A 24,908-nucleotide genomic window follows, 5' to 3' on the forward strand; every position below is an offset into this window, starting at 1 on the left:
AGATATATTACAGGAAATTGAGTTGCCTGTTTTGAAGATGTAATTTGCACTGTTCATAAATTAGTCATTGCTGATGAAACACAAAATTACAGTGCTGGAGAAGTGTGTGTGCTTTAAATGGAAAAGAAGTATTTATTTGTTTCAGAATATCAATTTACAGGGTATGGTCACAATAAAAGCTTTAAAACACTTTGATCTAAGAGACTTGTTGGTGTTTTCTTTGATACATTCCAGATGACTGTAGGTGAGCTGGTTCATTCTACTTCCTGTCTACATTATCAACAATTTGGTCCATATCTTACAGAAAAAAATGAACATCACCAAATCATAGAAAGAAGGAGTTGTTTTACATGAAAATTGACAGAGTGTAAAACATGTCTATTGTTCTATAAAACAATTGATTGAAATATGCCTTGAATTTTGGAAAAAAAAACTGCATGAAGGTGCCACACTCCAGTCCAATGTCTTTAGAAACATCAGTTTCAGAGAAATCCTAAAACAAAATGGCAAGCTTAATTAAGCTTGCATTAAGGCAGCAGCAAGATTGCAGTTGCAATCTTAACAAGTGTGCTACAACATGTTTCAGCGTGCAGCAAGATTGCAGTTGCAGTCTTAACAAGTGTGTAGCAAACTTGTTTCAGCATGCAGCAAGATTGCAATTGGAACCATTGCAACCATCATTTAAGCTTGCGCAAACTAATTCATGTGCTTCCTGCAACCTATTTAAAATCTTTCAAGCTTGTAAGGTTATGCACGCTTGCGATTGGAACCCTAGCGGTCTTAATTGCGACCTTGCAAGTTTGCACAATCATAACAAGATTTCAAGCTTGCGCAATCTTGAAAGCTTAAGCAAGCTTATATGAGTGTGGACAAAAAGACACTTGTGAGTCTCTCGCAACTTTGTTATGATCGCGCAAGCTTGCAACCTTGCATATCAATGACTAGTATCTTCGTCAACCTATTCAAGGTGGCATTAATCTAAAAGTTGTATAATATTATGTTTTTCCTTTAATTTGGCCAACAGCACAGTTTATAAAACTTTGGCACTTTCAATGAAACGTTATTTTTAGTGATCAGTAGATAAAAATCAGGGACAATATTTTTTAAAACAACGTTATTTTGACCTAAAAAAATTAATAATTGGTTAAATGTATTACCTTTTATACGTATCAATGAACCGAAAGAGTTGTAAAAAGGTTACAGGATCGCAAGCTAGTCGCAATTTTAAATAGTATTAAGATCGCAGGATGCCCGCTGCAAGCTTGCGAAGCAAGACTTACCCGCAAACTTAATTTCTATGTGAGCATCTGCAAGCATTATATTACATGACTGCAATCTTAAAGCTTATTGCAAACTTCTCACAAGTTTGCCGCATGCTTGTATTTTGGTTTGGGATGTTATACACATCTTTGTTTTGATGCATTTTCATTGAAATTCTACATAACTAGGTCAGCAATTTTGAAAATTGTTTATTGTTATTTTTTTACAAGTGGTATTCTTTTTTAAAGGGGGACAACTTTGTGAGAATAAGTTCAAGTAGTATGGAACAGTACAGGACAGTATGGGCAAATATGATAAAATATGTACTGAACAGGTGAATTGTTGAAGATGTTGATCATTTTATGATCAATATTCTCTTTTGTAAAAGATGGATCATATTGATTTCATAAAGTAATTTTATTCATTTCTTTACAGTTGTTGCTTAAGGTTTAGGAGTATATCACCAAAACACAGAAATATTTTATAAACGAATAACATCGTTACCAATATTTTACTTAACCATTACATGTTCTGCCGTACTGTCCCGTACTGAAAATATTCTGAAAAAGTTGTCCCCCTTTGAAAATGAATGCCATTTGTAAAGAAATAAAAATAAACAATTGCTGAAAACTGTGTTCCACTTAATCATGTGAAATTTCAACACTCGCATGCGATTGCAAATGAACCAAAACTAACATGTGTAACAGTTCTTTGAAAATGGTGAGTTTTTGAAGGCGCTTGACTGCCCGGAAGTGGGTCCCATTTAGGCAGTCTATTTTTTCGGAATTCAATGTTTATATTAGTATACTGACACTTGTTTTGTTGTTTTTGTAATGATAGCGTGTATATTACTTATATTACTCTACAAAACAAGTGTCAGTATACTGATATAAGCATTAAATTCCGAAAAAAGAACTGTTTGAACAGGCCCCACTTCCAGACAGTCAAGCGCTTTTAAAAACTCACCATTTTCAAGGAACTGTTACACATGTTTGTTTTGATGCATTTGTAATAGCGTGCGAGTGTTGAAATTTCACATAACTAGGTGGAACACAGTTTTCAGCGATTGTTTATTTTTATTTCTTTACAAATGGCATTCATTTTCAAAGGGGGACAACTTTTTCAGAATATTTTCAGTACGGGACAGTACGGCAGAACATGTAATGGTCAGGTAAAATATTGGTAACGATGTTGTTCGTTTATAAAATATTTCTGTGTTTTGGTGATATACTCCTAAACCTTAAATAGATTGAATTATGGATATGGTGGACATGTAGCAAACATTAAAACATTTTAAGACAGGGTCATTATTGCAAATACATAGAAATATATATGTTTTTCTTTTAGAGGGTTTGTTTCTCTTCGTTTTCATTTATGTAGACTTGGATTGAAACCTGAACAACTCAGTTGAAAGGGGCATGCATATAAATTTATGTCAGTTTTATTTTGATATCTTAATTTATTAGAAATCATAAAAAAACAACAAAGAGATTCAGTTACCAGTATGCATAGGAAGTACAAAAATATGTAGTGGAAAAGCTATCAAATGTAGTCTAGCAGTAAAAATGTGATTATAATGGGTTATTTTCAAATAACTTAGCACAATTGTTGGCTATAATGAGTTTAACAATGCACTGAATGTAAAAGTTAAAGGTCGAGGTCATAAAGTAGTATCAGAGGTCAGATAGACTATGTCCCCAGTATATCATTTTAACCCCTGAAGTGATTTTCAAAACAACTTTTATTACTTGGTACAAATGTTAACAATAACAGAAGAACTTTGGATCCTGTCATTTCAAGGTCAAGTTCATCTTTTTTTTGTTGTGGATCAGTTAATCCTTCTATCAGTATTTAAAGGTCCATAATGCTTTTGTTTAAATTGTGGCTGCGACATTTTCTGTTATGAACATAAAATATGTTAAGGTCCTGTTGAATCCTGTTTCTGATTATTGTTTTCTCCAAAGGTTTGAATATTGATAAACATAGTAGAAAGTTTTACTGAATCCATTGTTTTTGATTAAACCCCCCTTTATGACTCTGGCTGTAAAAGTTCATGTTAAAAGTAGTATTTTTACCTCGTCTGAATTTTGAAAAAAATCTACGAGGTATTATCGTCACTTGATCGCCGGTGTCTTTGTCAGCATTGGTTAAGATACAGCTTTGAAACTTTGTACACTTGTTTATCATCATTAGTTGACTGTGTAGGCCAAGAATGATAACTCTGATATGCATTTTGTCAGAATTATGGCCCTTTCTGTACTTAGAAAATTTGCGTTTCTTGGTCAAGTGATGGGACCCGTAGGCGGTGCTCTTGTTCTAACCATGTAATTGTGCAACATCTATCTGAACAGCTTTATCATCTGTTTTTAACATAAGATTTAAAGCCTGGAAGCATGCACAATTTTCTAATGTATTTTCTAGCTGTGGTTGGGCAGATAGTATTAAGTTGTAACAGCCCTGGAGAACAGTTCCATTATGTGATAAAACAACAGTGTAAATATTCATAATTATATTCAATTAGTGGGCTGTTTTATTGGTATGAAGTAACTTAGGTGCCATTATGTAATTATAAGCAATAAACATGCAACAATCCCATAACTCAACCATGTAACCAGTTATGTCAGTTAAGTGAATATTGACTGTAATTCTCTTGTGTCCTGTATTTGTTTTGACTATGATGCTGGTTGTTTTGAAATCTTTGAATTATTTATACCTCAGAATTTTGTATTGATCAAAATTGTCAACAGAAACAGAGACAGTAGTTTGTAATTATATGATTTATTTTACTTTATTAAATGTGATGTGAAAAATTGGGATATTAATGCCCCCCTTCGAAGAAGGTGGGGTATATTGTTTTGCAGATGTCGGTCGGTCGGTCGGAATGTAGACCAACCCGTTTCCAGATGATAACTCAAGAACGCTTGGGCCTAGGATCATGAAAGTTGATAGGGAGGTTGGTCATCACCAGCAGATGACCCCTATTGATTATGAGGTCTGTATGTCAAAGGTCAAGGTCACAGTGACCATGAATAGTAAAACGGTTTCCGGATGATAACTCAAGAACGTTTGGGCCTAGGATCATGAAAGTTGATAGGGAGGTTGGTCATGACAAGCAGATGACCTCTATTGATTTTGAGGTCAATATGTTAAAGGTCAAGGTCACAGTGACCCTAAACAGTTAAACGGTTTCCGGATGATAACTCAAGAACACATAGGCCTAGGGTCACAAAAGTTGATAGAGAAGTTGGTCATGACCAGCAGATGACCCCTATTGATTTTGAGGTCAGTATGTCAAAGATCAAGGTCACATTGACCAGGAACAGTAAAATGGTTTCTGGGCAGTAACTCAAGAACGCTTGGGCCTAGTGTCAGGAAAATTGATAGTTAGGTTGGTCATGATCAGCAGATGACTCCTATTGATTTTGAGGTCATTAGGTCAAAGGTCAAGGTCACATTGGCCAGGTACAGTTAAAACCATTTCTAATCTTCTTGTCTAAAACCACAGAGCCTGGGGCTTTGATATTTAGTATGAAGCATCATCTAGTGGTCCTCTTCCAAGATGATTCAAATTATTGCCCTGGGGTCTAATATGGCCCCACCCCGGGGGTCACATGGTTTATATAGACTTATATAGGGAAAAACATTGAAAAACCTCTTGTCCAAAACCACAGGGCCTAGGGCTTTGATATTTTGTATGTGACATCATCTAGTGGGTTTCTACTAAGATTGTTCAAATTATCCCCCTAGGGTCAAATATGGCCCCGCCTCGGGGGTCACATGGTTTACATAGACTTAATATAGGGAAAAACTTTGAAAATCTTCTTTTTCAAACCACAAAGACTAGGGCTTTGATATTTGTAATGTAGCATCATCTAGTGATTCTCTACCAAGTTTGTTCAAATCATTCCCCTAGGGTCAAATATGGCCCCGCCCTGGGGGTCACATGGTTCATATAGACTTATATCGGGAAAAGCTTTTAAAATCTTCTTGTCAGTAACCTACATTTAAATTTTGACTACATGTATGGTTTTGAGTGGCAAGATGAACCTTGACATGAGTTGACCTTGACCTAGTGACCTACTTTCACATTTCTCAAGCTACAGCCTTCAGATTTGGACCACATACATAGTTTTGTGTACCAAAAAACATTTTGACCTTGAAATTGACCTAGTGACCTACTTTCACATTTTTGAAGGTACAGGCTTCTAATTTGGACCATATGCATATTTGTGTGTTCTGAATTGAAACTTGACATTGATTTTTACCTACTACCTACTTTCACATTTCTCAAGCTACAGCCTACAATTTGAAGCACATGCATATTTCTGTCTACTGAAATAAACTTTGACCTTGATATTGATCTAGTGACCTACTTTCACATTTCTCAAGCCACAGCTTTCAAATATGGACCACATATACTGAAATGAAATTTGACCTTGATTTTGACCTTGAGCTAGTCTTGAAATTTGGAACATTCAAAAATGGCTCAGTGGATGGCACCAAGATCACTTTGTAATCTCTTGTTAGGATAAAGGTCAAGGTCAGATTAAACCAGAATGGTAGAACTTTTGTTTACAGTGAGCATATAATTTCTGTTCCTTGTGCAATTACTGAATGCATCAAGAGGCATTCTGTTCGAAGCTCTTGTTAAAATATGTTGAAGTAACATTCACCTTATAAAAATGATTTGAGTGAAAATTTTCATTTGCTGAAAACTTGGGAATTCCAGGCTTGAAAAGATTAAATGATACAAGAGTTTTATTAGGCAGGCTCATTTGTATACACCATTTTAGACTGGTACATTGTTTCCACCTGATTTTCACTTGTTTGAGTCCAAATGGTTGCTTGCACATTAATTTGGTACAGATGAAGGATATACCGCATAGCCCGGCACATTTTGGAAAAGTATGGTGTGAACATTTTTAGTGACATAAAGACTAAATGGAATCTTTTTGATGTTCAAAAACACTGTTTTTCCTAAGGAAATAAAATAAATTGGACAAAATAACACACTGAATACAAAATCATTTAATTCATTTTCTGTAGTTTTGATCAATAAGGGTATGATGGTGGTCCAGTAGATATTTGTGATGGTGAATAATGATAAACAAACATTTAGACATTATTATAAAATGTGTGTATGCCTATAGTGGATATATATTTTTCCATTCCATTTATATTTTAGTCCTTGACAGTGTACTGATCATGTGGTAAGGATATCCCGACTGGATAAATTGGCACAAATACTCATGCCTGCCTGCTGTCAGCTATGTCATTGGCTGTTATTTTTTTCTGTGTTTTTTAGGTGACATTGATTTTGTGTTGTGAAATGAACGTTCATTGAAAACCAGAACTGAAGCGGACATAGAAGTACGATAAAAGAACAATAAAATCATTTATAGTATAAAATACACACAATTTTATAAAGGAGTGAAGCGGAATGGCAGGGAGAAGAAATAGGTCACAGTTACGTGCCCCTTATGACACAACAGAAGACAATCTAGACTCACTACCTCCACCGTACAGACAAAATGGTGTACCACCAGGGTATACTGGTAACAGTCGGTACAATTCCCCAAGATTGCGATCTCCAAGAATGAGTGAAAAATCTCTCGCACCTTCAAGAAATCCTTCAAGACTCGATATACTCGAGGAAAGAATCGCTCAGCAAGAGAAAAACTCTCAGGCATTGATAGAGCGGGCATTCAAAACTAAGGAGGATGTGATTGAGAGTTTGAACTTCACACATGGAACTTGGCAGGAAGAGAAACATGCACGCAACATGCTTCAGGAACATATACGCACAATTACAGCAGTCGTCAACAGGCTAAACAACGATATCGCAGTAAGTATTATTGTGTTAAGACCATATACTGCCGTAACTCCTTCTTTATTTAATAGGAGTTACGGCAGTATAGCACTCAACCCTCGTGAAATCATTTATATTTGTTTGGAATTGATTTTTGTAGATTTCATTGTTGAGTTAGTCCATGTAATAAAGTCCCAATGAACAAGTAAAATTTCTCATTGTTTTTAAAGTCAAAAGGTCAGAATCCACAAATTTATATTATCCATACAAAATAGCTCTCTGCCAAAACCATGGATTTTCTTTTTCACAAAGTGATTTCACAGTGCACATAATTACAGCAGTCATCAACAGGCTAAATAATGATATATGCAGCCAGGACTGTAATTGTGGCAGTTGTATGCTGGTTTAACTAAAACATACACACACAGAGTTACAGCAGTTGCTTGCAGCACTAAGTTTTATGTATCAGGAATACATATATGCGTCATGACAGCAGTTATTGTTGTTCACAGACTAAATGTTGATATAACAGTAGATATACACACAATTATGCCAGTTTTGTACGGGGTCATGGTGGTATCACAGTTAAAATAAATTACAGCATTTGTGAACAGGGTAACAGTGGTTTCAAAATCCCAGGGGAATTACAGCATTTATGAACAGGGTAACAGTGGTATCATAATCTTAGGGGAATTACAGCATTTGTGAACAGGGTAACAGTGGTATCATAATTCCAGGGGAATTACAGCGTTTGTGAACAGGGTAACAGTGGTATCATAATCCCAGGGGAATTACAGCATTTGTGAATAGAGTAACAGTGGTATCATAATCCCAGGGGAATTACAGCATTTGTGAACAGGGTAACAGTGGTATCATAATCCCAGGGGAATTACAGCATTTGTGAACAGGGTAACAGTGGTATCATAATCCCAGGGGAATTACAGCATTTGTGAACAGGGTAACAGTGGTAACATAATCCCAGGGGAATTACAGCGTTTGTGAATAGGGTAACAGTGGTATCATAATTCCAGGGGAATTACAGCATTTGTGAATAGGGTAACAGTGGCAACACATTTCCATGAAATTTTTTTTTCATAGTACAGTAAAACACCGCCCGCTCGAGCTTGCAAGGGGATGAGCAAAATGCTCGAGTTATCCATGGTTTCGAGCGACCCAAACATTGACCAACATAAGAAGAAAATTGTTTGTTTTACCAATATCAATTGTCATCGCGACTATTTGCAGATTAAACGGTATGATAGACGTTTCAATACGTAATTTGTAAATGGTACACGTGAAGAAACAACTAGGACTTTTTATTTTTATTTATCAACAAGTGCATATCAAAATTATCGTCTCAATTTTATGAAAAGACTATATTATTTCCATCATCTGCATGCAAACAACTGCTGATTAAAATACAAAGATCACATGACAGTCTTCTCGATCTCACAGAAAAGAAGATTTAAGTAATCAGTAATTCATCTATATCTGATCAATAAAACTTTTGTTCAACCTTTTATCAATAATTAATCTCATTATCAGATCAAATATACCGACAAACAAACATTTAGGATAGTCGCGGAAAAGACCATGCAATTCTCTAGGTGTGTGGAAAATTTTAATTAACCAATAAATTCTGACCACTGAAGGTGTGAAAAATTTTGACACCTCTGCTCGAGTTTGCCTGAAGCAACAAAGAGTAAATTAATACACAGGGACCAGATGTCATGCTCGAGCGATCGAGTTATTGATGCTCGACCCAACCATGGTAATTTCGCATAGAAAATAGAAGGAAATCGGCCGGGACCACATGAATTGCTCGAGCGAGCCCGGGTACTCGAGTCATCGATGCTCGAGCGAGCGGTGTCTCACTGTATAAAGAAATTACAGCAGTTGTGAACTGGCAAAACTCTCATGATATAGTAGGAATAACATTTTCATATCAACTTCCAAAATATCATTTATAGTTTATATATCTGCATTATATTATTGTTTTTATTCATTACAGAGTGTAGATGAAACAATTCGCGCCCGTGACTCCGCGGCAATTGGAACAAACACTGCAGTAAAGAACCTTGAAGTACACCATGTGGCCACATTGACTGACCTGAGGGGTCGTATTGTGCGCTGTGACACGTCCCTGGCAAAACTTTCTCAGGAGATACGGCAATGTATGGAATCCATCAAACAAGTAAATGGGTCACAACAAGATCAGCAAAACAGACTTCTTGATAGAATACATGAACTAGAATCTAAGGTGAGGCATGCTGCTCTTGCAGACTAAGTTTGAGGGTCTGGGTAGGCATAATGCAAGTATTTGCCAAAAGATTTGATTAGAATCCATGAATATAGTGTTTAGGCCTCTGTGGCTCAGTGGTTAGGGTTACTGACTTTGCATCACTTGCCTCTCACAGTTACAGGCTTGAAACCTCACTTAGGATGTAGAAGTTTATCATGTGGGGGAGTAATCCCTTATGGAAGGTCAGTGGTTCAAATTTAGGCACCTGCCCATGCCAGACATAATGCCAATTGGGACAGCTGGGGTTTTCCTCCACTATCAAAAGCTGAAAAGTTGCCATACTGTATATAATTGTGGTAATGTGACATTGAGTCTGAAAACAAATACCGACATTCAAAGATAGAAGAAATACACCTGTACACCATGTTTTATCTGAATTTTTAAGTCAGCTAAAATTGTTAACTTAGTTAAGTGAAACTTCATTTCAAGGGTTGAACAGAAAACTGTCCTACCGTAACTCATATTAAACCAAGAAAAAAGAAGAAAGAAGGAGTTTCCAATTCAACACTCTAATTTTGAAGTCAAGTTGATTTTTTTTCTCCTTTAATACTGTAGATTTGATAAATTTTATGACTAAGTCCTGCATAAAAACTTCTAGTGTCTTTTGAATGATTATTTTGTTTAGTCTCAGTAGTGTTTTTGTCTTCTAAGTTCAAATGGTTATTAATTTGAAGTCTTTTGTCTGCCATTATTTTGGTTCAAGTTAGGGTCAGTTTTTCAAGTGGAGAAAGCATCTATGTTACTACTGAAGCAGAATGGTTTCAACTTGGGTACCAGTTCATGCCAGGAAAACAGACACTGTCCTGGGAAGCCCTTGAATTCTGTCTCAACCACTAAATTATCAAGTGTTTAAGTGGACAGATGACAATGGCTGTCAAAAACGTTTCTTGAGAAATTTATTTAGATGGTATAGAATTTTGGGTTGCTTGTGAAAGTGGCTCTTCTGTGGATTAATTTGTGAATTTCAAGTTATAAATTAACATATACGGGTTTACTTGTTTGTTAAGGTCTGACTTCGGATAGGCTAAGCCTTGAAAGTAAATTCCGCATGAATAATAATGGTTTTACATTAATGCACTTTTTCGTTGCAACTTCTAGATTGTTTCACTCAACGGCAGTGTTGACAGGACCTCGAGTGAGCAGAAGATGAAGTTGCAACATCTGGAGAGTGATTCTGGCCAGCAACTCGCACAGCTTGACTCCCGAACTAGACAGGTTATCGATGATTTAAAGAATAATATAAACACATACCAGCATCATGCCGATGTTGAGCGAGAAAAATTTGAGCAAAAGATGTCTGCTGCTCTCGAAAATCAGGCACAAGTCAGAGATCAAATTATTGTAAGTATAGAAGAAGTTTAGCTAGTTCCTGTTTCTACACCATAAATTTCCTACATATATACGACTAAGGTTTATCAGAAGTATTGTCTTGTACAAAGACTACTGCAGCCATGCTGGTTATCTTAACGAGTTGGGTATAAGACAATACTGTTTTGCATATCCAGATCTTAAATGATTTTTAACTTACAATTAGTGACATGTACAATGTCTTGTAAGTTTCTAATAGCTATCACTTTATAACTCGTCTGATTTTAAGCTCGACTTTTCGAAGAAAAAGTAGAGCTATTGCACTCACCCTGGCGCCAACGTCAGCGTTGGTTAAAGTTTTTGATAAAGTCAAATATCTCTGTTACTATCAAAGCTATTGACTTGAAACTTAAAACAGTTATTTACCATCAAAGTCTACACCAGGAGAAACAATCCCCGTAACTCTGATTTAAAATTGAACAGAATTATGCCCCTTTTATAACATAGAATTTTTCGGTTAAAGATTTTGATAAAGTCAAATAACTCCGTTACTATCAAAGCTTTTCACTTGAAACTTAATATAGTTATTTACTATCAAAGTCTACACCAGGAGAAACAATCCCCATAACTCTGATTTGAATTTTGACTGAGTTATGCCCCTTTTTAAATTAGAATTTTTTTGTTAAAGTTTTTGACAAAGTCAAATATCTCTGTTACTATCAAAGCTTTTCACTTGAAACATAAAATAGTTATTTACTACCAAAGTCTATACAAGGAGAAACAGTTCCCATAACTCTAATTTGATTTTTAACAGAGTTATGCCCCTTTTTAATTTAGAATTTTTTGGTTCAAAGTTTTATAAAGTTTTTACTGGCAAAGCTCTACTTCAGAGTCAAGCACTGAAGAAATTCGAGTGTGCTGTCATCAGACAGCTCTTGTTAAAAAAAAAATCTAGGAGGTCATCACCTGATCGTTGGCATTGGTAAAGATGTTTGTTTATCTCCACTTTTTAAAAAAAAAAATTATCAGAACTAAAGCATTGATACTTTGTGGACTTGTTTCGTATCATTAGTAAAGTAAGTAAGCCAAGAACCTTAACCCTAACACGCATTTTGTTAGAATTATGACCCTTTTTGTTCTCAGAAAATCTGAATTTCTGAGGTCAACTTTTCTTGAATACCTTATGAACAATAGCTTTGAAACTTTTCAGTTTTCTTTATCATCATTATCTGAGTAAGGAGGCCAAGAAAAACAGTTCCTGCAGGCATTTTATCAGAATTATGGCCCTTTGTTCTTAGAAAATTGGACTTTTTTGGTTAAATTTTTGTTCAAGTCCACTTTACTTGAGGACTATACGAGCTGTAGCTTTGAAACTTTGCAGACTTGTTTATCATAATTAGGTGAGTATGTTTGTAAAGAATTAACTGTGAATTATGGGCCTTTTTTGTACTTAAAAAAATGGAATTTCTTTGTTAATTGTTTTTAGGTCCATTTTTAGCCCACCATCATCAAATGGTGGGCTATTCAAATCACTCTGCATCCGTGGTCCGTCGTCCTTCCGTCCCTCCGTCCTTCCATCCATTAACAATTTCTCGTTCTCGCATCTCCTCAGAAATTACTGGGGGGATTTTGACCTTAATCTTGTCAGAATGATGTATTGGTACCCTAGTTGTGTCCCCCTGAAAATCAGACTGGTTCAACAATTTTTGAGTGAGTTATGCCCCTTTGTTTATTTTTATAATTTACATAGAATTATATAGGGAAAAACTTTGAAAATCTTCTTGTCCAAAACCACAGGGCCTAGGACTTTGATATTTGGTATGTAGCATCATCTAGCGGTCCTCTACCAAGATTTTCCAAATTATTTCCCTAGGGTCAAATATGGCCACGTCCCGGGGGTCACATGGTTTATATAGACTTATATAGGGAAAAACTTTAAAAATCTTCTTGTCATAACCTACAACATTCAAATTTGGACCTTATGTATAGTTTTGAGTGGCTAGATGAACCTTGACATGAGTTGACCTTGATTTTGACCTAGTGACCTACTTTCACATTTCTGTAGCTACAGCCTTCAAATTATAGGTTTGTGTACAGAAATAAACTTTGATCTTGACATTGACCTAGTGACCTACTTTCACATTTAATTTGGATCACATGCATAGTTTCGTGTTCCGAAATGAAATTTGACCTTGATTTTGACCAATTGACCTACTTTCACATTTCTCAAGCTGCAGCCTTCAAATTTGGACCACGTGCATTGTTTTGTGTACTGAAAATTAACTTCGACCTTGAGATTGACCTAGTGACCTACTTTCACATCTCTGTAGCTACAGACTTCAAATTTGGACTACATGCATAAGTTTGTGTACAGAAATAAACTTTGACCTTGACATTGACCTACTTCCACATTTTTTAAGGTACATGCTTCAAATTTTGACCACATGCATAGTTTTGTGTTCCGAAATGAAATATGACCTTGATTTTGACCTAGTGACCTACTTTCACAATTCTTAAGCTACAGCCTTCAAATTTGGACCACATGCATAGTTTTTTGTACCAAAATGAACTTTGACCTTGATTTTGACCTAGTGACCTACTTTCACATTTCTCAAGCTACAGGCTTCCAATTTGGACCACTTGCATAGTTTTGTGTTCTGAATTGAAATTTGACCTTGACTTTGACCTAGTGACCTACTTTTAACAATTCTTAAGCTACAGCCTTCAAATTTGGACCACATGCATAGTTTTGTGTACCGAAATGAACTTTGACCTTGATTTTGACCTAGTAACTACTTTCACATTTTTCAAGCTACAGCTTCAAATTTCGAGCACATGCATGGACCACATACACAGTTTTGTGTACTGAAATGAACTTTGACCTTGATTTTGACCTTGATTTAGTCTTGAAATTTGGAACATTCAAAAATGGCTCAATGGTGGGCGCCAAGATCACTCTGTGATCTCTTGTTCTTTTGAATATAGATCACCGTACAGCAGAGTTATTCCACTTGATTTTGTAAAAAAATAGGAACCAACAAACTGTTGCACAGTCCTTTTGTACATAACTTGAGTATATTTGGAAGTAAAGTATCTTTCAAAATATACTCACCTCATTTACAAAACAACTTATTCAGCGGGGGATATAAATTCATTGAATTTGCTTGTTATTTGGTTAGGTTCACTTTTCTTAAATACTATAGCTTTGAAACTTTATACATTGTTTCATTATCAATAGGTGAGTAAGTAGGCTTAGAACCATTACTCATTGCTTACATATTGTGTTATGTCAAGCACTTGCAGATGAGTGTTGGCACCTGTAGACAGTGCTCTTGTTAAAGATTTAAACCATGACAAAAACATTAACACTTAGTATCAGAAAAATAGAATATGTGTTTATCAAAGCTTTTGAATTGAAACTTAAAATAGTTATTTACTATGAAAGTCTACTCCAGGAGAACTCTGACTTTAATTTTGACAGAGTTTTGCCCTTTTTTAATTTAGAATTTTTTGGTTAAAGTTTTTACTGGCAAAGCTCTAATTCAGTCAAGCACTGAGAAAAGTCGAGCGTACTGTCTTTCGGACAGATCTCGTTAACTTGCTACCATGGTAATATCTTATCAAAGTTTAGTTGATTACAATGACACATATTTAACTTGATGTTTCCATGGTTACAGGAGAAGTTAAGTCAGAAGGTAGATGAGACGCAGTATGTGATGGAGCAGAGGATGAGGAAGTTGGAAGAGATGATAGCCGCTGAGGGAGAGAGACTTACAGAAATGCAACAGGTTTGCTCATAAAACATTGTAATTACAATTTAAGTATTGAGGTTGGCATAATACTATCTGCCGGGGTTATCCCAGGTTGGGCAATACTCCTGATGTGGGTGGCAGTACAGGGCATTTTTTGCAAGTAAAACACAGTGATTTTTTGCTGTTTTATTACCCTACTAATGCAGGTATGAAATCAGCTAGTGCAGTTGTCATGAAATACGTCTGGAAATGTAGTAGACTTATTGAAAAGTATGGAATAATTTAATGCCCTGTATTGCTCATTAATACCCAGATTTTTCAGGAATTACTTGCTTGGCTGGGCAATATGGTAGAACTGGGCTTTACACAATCCAGTAAAGCACAATGTTGTCATTCTCTGTTGTTGGATTAACCCTGGCCCTGCTAAATTTCTACAATGAACTTATCCATCTTCCAGTTTGGACAGTACCATTAACTGTTAAAAGGGGTGCTTACCAAAAAGATACTGACTGAATGGCGAACAGTGCAGATCATGATCAGACTGCACAGATGTGCAGGCTGATCTTGATCTACACTGGTCGCAAAGGCAGAATCAATCGTGTCCAACATGGTAAGGGTTAAACATTATTTTTAGCAGTATTTCAGACACATATTGAATTTCTGGCCTCCTAAACTGTATTAACCTGTTCTGCTGTGTGACTTACGACTTCCTCACATGAAAATCTGAGATGAAGAATGAATGTTCTGGCATACCAGACAGAAGTTTCAAGTGTTTTAATCCATGCTGGAAAACTCATCTTACACATATAAATGATACCGTAACAAACAATATTTATGAAGAAGATTTGTGTATTCATTTTTATTTTTCATGCAAAACAGGAAAAAAGTCAAAATACTTTGATAGTTGTACTTTGTGTCTTGTAGTATAGTATTTGATTCAGAAAAGTTTTACGAGTTATGCTTCAAATAGTAAAACTCAACAGGAACTCTGTCATGTTATGTACCTTTGAAATGTCATGACATCTGAAATTTCTTATACTTCCAGCATCTTGAAAACAAGGTGATTACTCGCTTGGATGCCGCTATCCGGCAACAACATGACGAGATTTCCAAGGTGAAACGTGACACTCGGGATGGATTCTCAACTGTTCATGAGAGCATAAGTAACATGAAAACTGTGATGGAAGGAAAACGTAAACTACTTGAAGACCAATTACGCAAAGAAATAAGCCAGATCAGAAAAATGGTTGTGTTGGTGTGATGACGGGGAACGTTGGATCAAAACACAAGACTGCGGCCAAATGTATATAATGCTAGTGTATATTAAATTTATATACATGTATATCGAAGGCTGATCGTGAAACTATTTTATCTTGTTCTTTATCTATATACAGTTACAATGGTTTAGAACTCAGCCATCAATATATATATATATTGCAGTAAAAATTCTAAAACTGTTTAAATGGCAGGTTTGACTTAAAAAAATATCACTTTGAAATAATTTTATGTTGCATTGGGTGGTTTGTTCCTCTCTTGTACTATTTGGTTTGTGATCAGTAACTACAGAATGATTTGTCTCAAAGTGATCGAGATTCATGCATTGATTACCTGTGGTCAGTAGATAACTCCTGTAGTTTTGTGGGTCAGTAGGTCGAAGGTCAAAAAGATCACACTGACCTAGACTAAAATTGGTTTCCACTCAATAACTGAAGGACACTTTCGCCTACAGGTGTCAAACTTCTTTGGATGATTGCTTGTGTGTTGAACCCTACTGTTTTGTGGGCCAGTAGGTAAAAGTCAAGGTCACAGCGACCTCTAGACGGAAAATGGTTACAGTTCAATAATTAAAGAAAGATTTGGCTGTCAACCATCTTAAGATATTTGCCTGTAGTCAGATGACCCCAGATGTTTTGAGGTTACTTGATCAAAAGTCAAGGTCACAACAAACAGAATAACATTTAGGGCATATATGTTTTCCAAAAAGCTCTTGTTGAACAAGAGTTTGTTTTAAATTTTTATTTTTCAAACACCTGCCAAAAAAAAGAAAACTTTAAAAAGGTTATTTTTGTTTAAGCATAAAAAAGTTGTTTTTTATCCACATAGAGTAGGCCTATGGCAGAATTAAGTTTATATTTTTCACATGTGAATCCTATTTTATATTTCTACAGCTAATTTACATTCAGATTTTGACTTCTGCCAGTTGTAGTTTTCATACATATATTTAACAAATAATCAAGGCTTTCGAGTGGGGTTTGTCACCTGATTTATCCTGGTTCAGAGTTAAGATGCGCAGGAATTGAACCAAGAGGGCTATAGCACGAATGGTTAAATACCTAAGCATCTGAATGGTGAACCATGGTGAATAAGACGACAAACCACAAGAAGACCTTGATTTTTTTCATTCTTACATTGTCATTGAAATATTTTAACAAAAATTTTCCTGGGCTTCATTTATCCAAGTAGTAATAAATTGGATGTCATGTGGAAATTTGATGTCATAATTGACATCATAATGCTCTCTTACCGGTCCATGTGTCAACCGTTGTTTATCGCTTGACTTTCTTTGTTTAGCAGTTGAATCCAGCCATGATAGAATGTTAAATGATTTATTAAGTGGGTTTTTGGTTTTGCCTAAAACTTCTATTTCTTCTGGATCAATTCTTGGATTAATAAAAAATTTGGAGCTTTCCTTTTTCAGTAAGATTTAATTTTGCGGTTTAACAAAAACACAAAATCTACAAAAATTAGTCCTCCATAAATATTAATGATTTCTCTTTATTTATTGTTTGTCTTTTAGCCTGTTATGCTAAAATGATGTTAAGTTGACAGATTGGTTCATGTCCAAATTGTCGTTCAGACCTGTACATTATATCATAGTTAAAAACGATTACTGAAAGCATACAAATATCACTTGTGTTTTATCAGCAAATAATCAAAATGTACACAAAGTATAAAAGATATTGTCAAATTCTTGTCTTGTTATAGTTTACAATATATATTTTATGAAATACTTTATTAGATATGTGTTTACATTTAAATGAGTTTATAAGTCAAAATCCACATAGTCGTAGTAATATTTAATGTATATGTATGTGTGACACTGTGTTGATGCATGAAAAAGAGGCCACCATGCTGAATGACATTTGAGAAACAATGTTTAAATGGGCATCTACTCTATTGCTTTAAAATTAGATACATTGTATATTTTCTTGCACGTTAACATATAATCGATGGAGATTTTTCTCAGCCCTTAATTTAGGGTATTTATTTTTACATATCTCAATTTTCAAGCATATCAGTCATGAAATAAATACATATCTATTGATAGGAACTGCATTTGCAATACACAGTTATTATTGAGGCCAATTTTTCTACCTGATCTGTATGAAACAGTCAAAATGGTTGCGTTTCATGAAGCTAGATCAGTAATAAGTGAGTTATGTGAGTAAATACGGGGCCTTCATGGCCCTCTTGGTTTGTGTAGAGAATGTTCGCAGCTTCTATGTAGTTGTAAATTGCTAAGATGTTACCAATATAGTTGCACATTAATCAGGTCATTAAATCTAGACATTTCTGAAACTCATTTTCTTTGTGTAAAATGTCCTTTCATTGTGTGTTCAGCTAGATAGTAACATTTTACTAAAACCATTTTAATTGATATTCTTTTTGCAGATATCTGCTACAAATATTATTCTTTTTAAATGAAGCTTTTCAGGGAGACATGCACTTTTTTCAAAAGCAACCTCTAGTTATGATTCATTTTATCAAGGTACATGGTTTTCATGTGTGTCAAATTTATTTAGCAACAATCAGAGTCTTCCTGTGTGCTTGTATAGTGATATATCAGCAGAATATACAATCATTGTGATTGGATGCCTATTTCCAAACAATGCTCTATTTTGTTCATTAGGAGTTTTTGAGCACTAATAAAGTTTACATTATTAAGCATCTTGTAAATTTCATGTGTGAATTTTCTTTTATTTCAAAGGAAATAACTTTCGTTTCCACATAAATATGCAAATATCAGCCAGGTTTTCAGAAAAGTTTTCTAGTTCTAAGGTAGTTCTGCAATTGTTTGATTAACTGGAAATGACGGTGTAGTCTTATTTATCCGGAAAACCTAGAATAATGTCTGGTAGTCTTTATTCGGGTAGCATAAATGTTGTTGTCTGTCCTATCCCGTGATGTAAATATTAAACAAACAGCACTACTGCCTTTTCTTAAGGTTAATTTTAACAAAAGATAGGTATTGTTCTAAAATATTACATTGAATAATAACATGAAATAAGCAGCTATATAAGGAATCCCATTGATATTTGGCAAATTGTGAAAACGTAAGTACAGTGCAATCGTGGTCCTACGAAAAACCAAGGGACCGGCCATTTTCTTTCGTAATATCGCATTTTCGTTCGAGCGCAACATAGGAAATTTCGTTATTCGACACCATAATATCTCCATGCCTTAACAACTAACCAAATGTACACGCCATGATATTTACACATGTCATTTTCGTATCGGAGTACATGTATACCAGATTTATATGAACACCTGAGTTTACTACAAAAAAAAAATACAAATCTAATTTGAATATGAACTCAGAGGGTATCTGGACTGTAAAATATGATGAGGACGGGATGTGTTTTTTTCACTCTTTATTCACTACTATACATAAAACATAAATGCATATATAAAACGTATACAGGGACGTGTAAATTGCCTATTCTGATTCAGCTATCCTTCCAGATGACCTGGACCCTTCACAGAATTGCTCGGAATAACAAAACAATCACAACTTTAATATTTATTCGTATCTTCTTTATGCAGTGATTGTATGAGACGTATAGATATCGAAGCACATGTGACTGGTGTACCATCCGATCCGTATGTGTTTTGCATTTAATTTGTAAGTTTTCACACTTTAATTACTGTTTACGCCCCGCATTCAGCGTTTTTTCACACTTCACCACGACGACCGTTCAGCATAACGCCGGACTTGACACATTAAGAATGGAAGGTGTAAATACTTAGCTGGTACAGATATTCATAAGATTGCAACTGAAACAAGTTGAAAACAGGCTGTAAGGGCATAACAATATATTCAAAGGAGTGCATTTTTCGTAAAACTGTGACTTTGTAACATAGAAATAAGAAGGAAAGCAGCCGGGACCACAACACCTTTTCGTAGCATACCGGTATTTCGTTAAATTGCAATTCGTAGCACCGTGAATGCACTGTACATGGACCATTTGGTTTTATTTGGCCATATGATTGAAAATAGATATATATAATCTAAAACTATGGAAGTTTCGTTAAAATCTACATTGTGAAACTTTCTGTATGCAAAAAGGTCATAAAAAGTGTACATTTACCGTAGAAGCTCATTGTGAAATTGACTTGAGGACCAATATTGTCAAATAGGTCTGCTAAAAATTATGCATATGGCCCTGCCTTGTTATTGGCTAAATTTCTTTCAGATACAGTGATGATTTAATAAAATTTCATGTTGCACAACAATATATGTTTCAAAGGTGCAGAACTACCTTATTTCAAGACAACACAGTGACTTTCCAGCTTCAGTGATGGAAGGAAAGGGTCATGTACTGCTGTGAAATTTCACATGCAGGAATACTGGAATACCCAGATGGAGTTTTGAACCCACACTGGAAAGAGGTCAATGACCGTTACCACTTACCCACCAAGATGATGTGCTATATTTAGAAACACGACAGAATTTATATCAAATTTAGTAGCATAAGCAAATTTTCATGAAAGAGTTACTGTTTGAAAATTATCTGAATAAAATGGTATTAGTGTTTCTAACTGTTTTGAGAACTTATAATTCAAGATTTAAGATCAGTGAAATAGAAAGGTTGACATTTATGCAAGGTTATTTAGGTGTTCACTGCATGTTTTATATGTGTATTTATTGAAGGTCTATTGGGAACACTGTACATAAGCACAATGACTGTAATATTTGTGTTCAGAGTGTTGTTTATCTAAGTTACAGCATCTGTGTCATATATCAAAGTCGCATGTACTGAAATGCTTTAACACAGCAACATTTTATCATGCATATCTCAGAATAATTCCTATTTTGGGCATATATAATTATATTTAAATTTTTTGATGATGTACTATATGTCAAAATTTTACAATGGAAGACATTTTGATTTCCATAGACAACCAACGTAAATATGAAAAGTTGAAGTTGCAGAAGGTAAAACAGGAATATCACCTTATTTTTCTTTTGTATTTGTCTACATCTGCTCAACATTTTTGGTGTTCACGGAAGAACTCTCCTTCAGTCATGAGACTAAAATCACAGGAATATTAAAACATTCCACCAGGATATGTTGTGTCGAGATGTTTTCAGATCAACCCCTTGGAGTGTGGTACTGTAGATTTCTGTCCACGTTGTTAAATCACCCAAACGCACTTTACCTCAGAAAATGTCAAAATTCCCTTAGACCATTATCATTTCAATTTAGTAATATGTATTTTTCTAGACTGTCAGTGGTTGGAGAACCCATTTTCATCATTTTTTTGGACATCAGCCTCTGCATCAGTCCTTTACAGACTTGTATCAGTGACCCCTGGGTGCTAACTTATTCTGTTTGAAGTCATACCTGAATGATCATTGCAAAAATATTGGAAGTTATACACAATATATATAAAATCATTCAATTATTAAAGTTGTCACTGAATACTCGGCAGAAAGTGAAGCAATGCTGCTTGTTGAAGCATTTTATTTTGAAAAGAAATACTATAATATAACATCTCCCATAAGATATGACACATCTGCTTTGAAAATTTTTTCATCACGTTTAGGTATGTCATGGGAGTGAAATAACACCATGTCATGTTTATTTTATAGAGAACTTTTGTACATAAGATGTTGATCAAATTGACTGTCTACAATAGGTGAAGAAGCAATTTTGATATTTCAGTATATGATGAAAAGACTCTTAAATTAGTGTCTTTTGACATTGAATTTATTTAGTGTCTTTTGACATTGAGTTTATTTATTGTCTTTTGACATTGAATTTATTTAGTGTCTTTTGACATCAAATTTATTTACCTTCTTGGATAAATATGATAAAATGCTTGGCAGAAACCTGGCGTTATATTATTTTATCTTAAACTTATTTATTAAATTCAGTATGAAAAAAACATTCATTTAAGATCTTCTGTATAAATTTATACATTTTCCGTCCATACATAAAAAATTCTGTGATATTTGTACATTGTGTTATTGGATTTTTTGTATGTTTATATTTTTTAAACAATAAGATTTTGCTGAAACTGGAGGAAATGTAATGATATTGATGTTTTATTTGTTGCATGATACGTTTTCTTGCTTTTTACAAATTCTGTTTTTTGTCACAACAGTGATGTTAGAGAAATTACTGTTTTATGTTTTGGCAAATGCTTTTTAGAGCTCATTTAACCAAAATTATCATAATTGCTTAATTTCGCGAAAAACAGTGATGAAAAAATTTGCTTCATTAAAAAAACAGCAAGAAAAACCAAAATTGCAGAATTGCAGTGTTGGTTATTAGTGTACTTTAAAACAACTGAATAAGGTTTGCAAATGTGCTTGCTTTCAACCAAAATGGCTAATGGGGGGGGGGGGGGGTGGGGACTGATAGATTTTAAAGAAAAAAATAATTAGACCTTCATTTCATTAATAGGATTTAAAATCCAAGGTCTCTGATTGATGCAACCATGAATGCTAGTGCCTTCCTCCCCCCACTGGTAATGTAAAACTGTTGGACTTTTTTTATAGAGAGATAATACAGAATATAATAACATTGTTGCAGTAAAGAGTTTAATTAAGTTAAAATACATGTTTTATCACATTAATAAATATTTCTCTACATCCAGACAAACTACTGTACATAAACCTTGTATGGACAGTTTTCAGCAAACATCATTTTAAAAGGAAGACTATAAGACCCATAGATATCTCAGCCTTAAGCCTGCTGGTGGCAAGTGATTCCGTCTTGGCGACCAGTACAGACCAAGATCAGCCTGCATGGAAGGCTGATTCTGGTCTGCACTGTTAGCTATTCAGTCAGTCAGTCAGTAAATTTTCAGTAAGCACACATTCAACTAATCAATGGTATTGCCCAAATTGAATGATTGACCAGTCCATTTTAGAAATTTAGCAGGCTAAAGGTTAATATTTTGTCTGCATTCTTTGAAGTTTTCTTTCACCCTCAGATTTTGTCTTCCCTCAATGGAATTTTTTGGAATGCTGTTTCAGCACACACAAAAATTAATAACTAAATTAGAAAACAATGGGTCATATGCTGTTATCTTTTTTTCATACGCGTATTTTCCTTACAGTTGTGGTAAAACATGTTTTGTGTTTGTAGGTGTAGACTGTCATTCAAACTATTTGCATTGGCAGAATTTAGAAGATATTAAAACACTAATCAGATATATGCATAGTTTTACTTAGATTGTTATGTGAAAGATCTTTGACACTGAAGTAAAATATTCCAAAACTGATGCTTCTTGTGTTTTAAATATTCATTGTTGCGAGAGAATGCAGCGATGTTTGACGTGCTGGAATGAGGAAACATGTCTAAACATATTCAGTATTTGTTATACTTCAAGAGATAAAAGATAACCTGAACAATGTAAACTGTTTACTCTATTTCATGAATTACGACCATTTTCAACTGTATTTTAAAATATGTCTGCTAACTAGAATGGGATATCTCTTAGCAAACTGAAGCTACTTTCCACCCATTTTTGTGTCACCTTTGAATGACAAACCCACTGGGATCACTTTGCCCATAATTGCCATCCTCAAATTTTGTTTTGGCATTGCTATTGGAAAGAAGATGAACCCCTCATGTCTGTGTTGCTGAGATAAAGGTCAAGGTCACAGTAACTGGCTGCCGCTTTGATGATGGAATACTGGTAGCAAGAATTCTAGTATTTGCTACTAGTCTTAAATCATCAAACTTTGTGTAGGCATTGGTACTAGACAGAAAACAAACTATTTATCCTGGAATCAGTGCATTCTCACATAACCTTGGTTCCCCAATTGATATTTTTGTTGGATTACATTACATGTAAAAAACTCAAAAATTCAAAACATCCGACAAGAGGAAAACATCTTTATTATCGCAGTCATGCAATATATTCTTTTTTCATTGTTGAATCAAATCTTTTGTTAATAACAGAGATAGGGTGGAAGTGCATCAAAACTTCAACATGAAATTTTGTGTAAAAAAGGGGACATTTAATAAATACGGGTGCCAGTTATTGCCCATGTCAAATGAAAGGAGTGATGATGTGGAACAATTATCAAGTCCCTTTCGTAATAAGAGAGTTACAGTGAAAATGCATCAAAATTAACCTAAAATTCTCAGAAATAAGGGGGTCATTGACCCGCGAGCGCTCACCTGTGTAAAAGGCTTCAAGTGTGTTTGTACAACGTAATGGTACAAGTATTCTTTTATATTAGCCTCAAGTATATACAAGTCACACACATTGGCATGGTCATTTTTGAACCTAGGGCAGTAATTTGAACAATTACAGTAGACAGTCAAACCCTGATACCAAAAGCCAAATAACAAAAGAAACGTTTGTGTAAAATTGTTTCAAAATCGAGCCTTCTGTTTCTGACGACATTTTTGAATAAATAAATTAAAGGGAAAAAGTGACAACTCCCCCTGGCTGCCATGTTTTATGACAAATCAAAATAATTTGAACAACCTTTGTAAGTCACACAAGGACCATTTGTGTGAAACTAGAAGATTCTTTTGTAGAAAAGCACATGTCTCCCCCAATTCATAGCAGTAATAGTCAAGAAGTCAATAGGGGACAGGAGCAAAAGTCAGAGACACCTATTGTTGGCTGCAATAGGGATCATCTACTTGGCATGTCCAATCACCATGTGAAGTTTCAACATTCTGGGCCTAGTGGTTCTCAAGTTACTGACCGAAAACGTTTTTTTTTTTACATGTTCTGGCCCCTGTGACCTTGACCTTTAGCAGAGTGACCCCAAAATCACTAGGGGTCATCTACTCTGTAAGTCCTATCATCCTATGAAGTTTTAAGGTTCTGAGTCAAATGGTTCTCAAGTTATTGATCGGAAACTGTTTTCCATGTTCTGGTCCCTGTGACCTTGACCTTTAATCTAGTGACCCAAAAATCAGTAGGGGTCATCTACTCTACTTGTCCAATCATCCTATGAAGTTTCAACTTCCTGGGTCAAGTGGTTATTAAGTTATTGATCAGAAACGGTTTTTCCGTGTTCAGGCCCCTGTGACCTTGACCTTTGATCTAGCAACCCCAAAACTAATAGTGGTCATCTACTCAGTAAGCCCTACCACCTTATGAAGGTTCTCCAGGTATTCTCCAGTTATTGACAGAAAATGAAGCATGACGAACGCATGACCCCTGTGACCTTGATCTTTGACGGAGTGTCCCTAAAGAACAATAAGGGTCATTTACTCTG

At 35.0% G+C, this 24,908-nt stretch overlaps 1 protein-coding gene across 1 annotated transcript in view; it reads left to right on the forward strand.

Moving 5' to 3' along the window:
- LOC123566136 (protein FAM81A-like) overlaps positions 1–22,945 on the forward strand; it is a 40,159-nt gene extending 17,214 nt beyond the window's left edge. The window contains exons 2-6 of the mRNA XM_045360009.2: positions 6,566–7,105; positions 9,081–9,329; positions 10,470–10,712; positions 14,357–14,467; positions 15,477–22,945. Of these exons, the coding sequence (XP_045215944.2) occupies positions 6,701–7,105; positions 9,081–9,329; positions 10,470–10,712; positions 14,357–14,467; positions 15,477–15,692 (1,224 nt within the window). The 5' untranslated portion in view covers positions 6,566–6,700 and the 3' untranslated portion in view covers positions 15,693–22,945. The remainder of the gene's footprint in view (positions 1–6,565; positions 7,106–9,080; positions 9,330–10,469; positions 10,713–14,356; positions 14,468–15,476) is intronic.
- Positions 22,946–24,908: the final 1,963 nt, after the last annotated feature.

Source organism: Mercenaria mercenaria, chromosome 8 (genome assembly GCF_021730395.1).
Source record: "Mercenaria mercenaria strain notata chromosome 8, MADL_Memer_1, whole genome shotgun sequence".
In the NCBI taxonomy this organism is placed as follows: domain Eukaryota; kingdom Metazoa; phylum Mollusca; class Bivalvia; order Venerida; family Veneridae; genus Mercenaria; species Mercenaria mercenaria.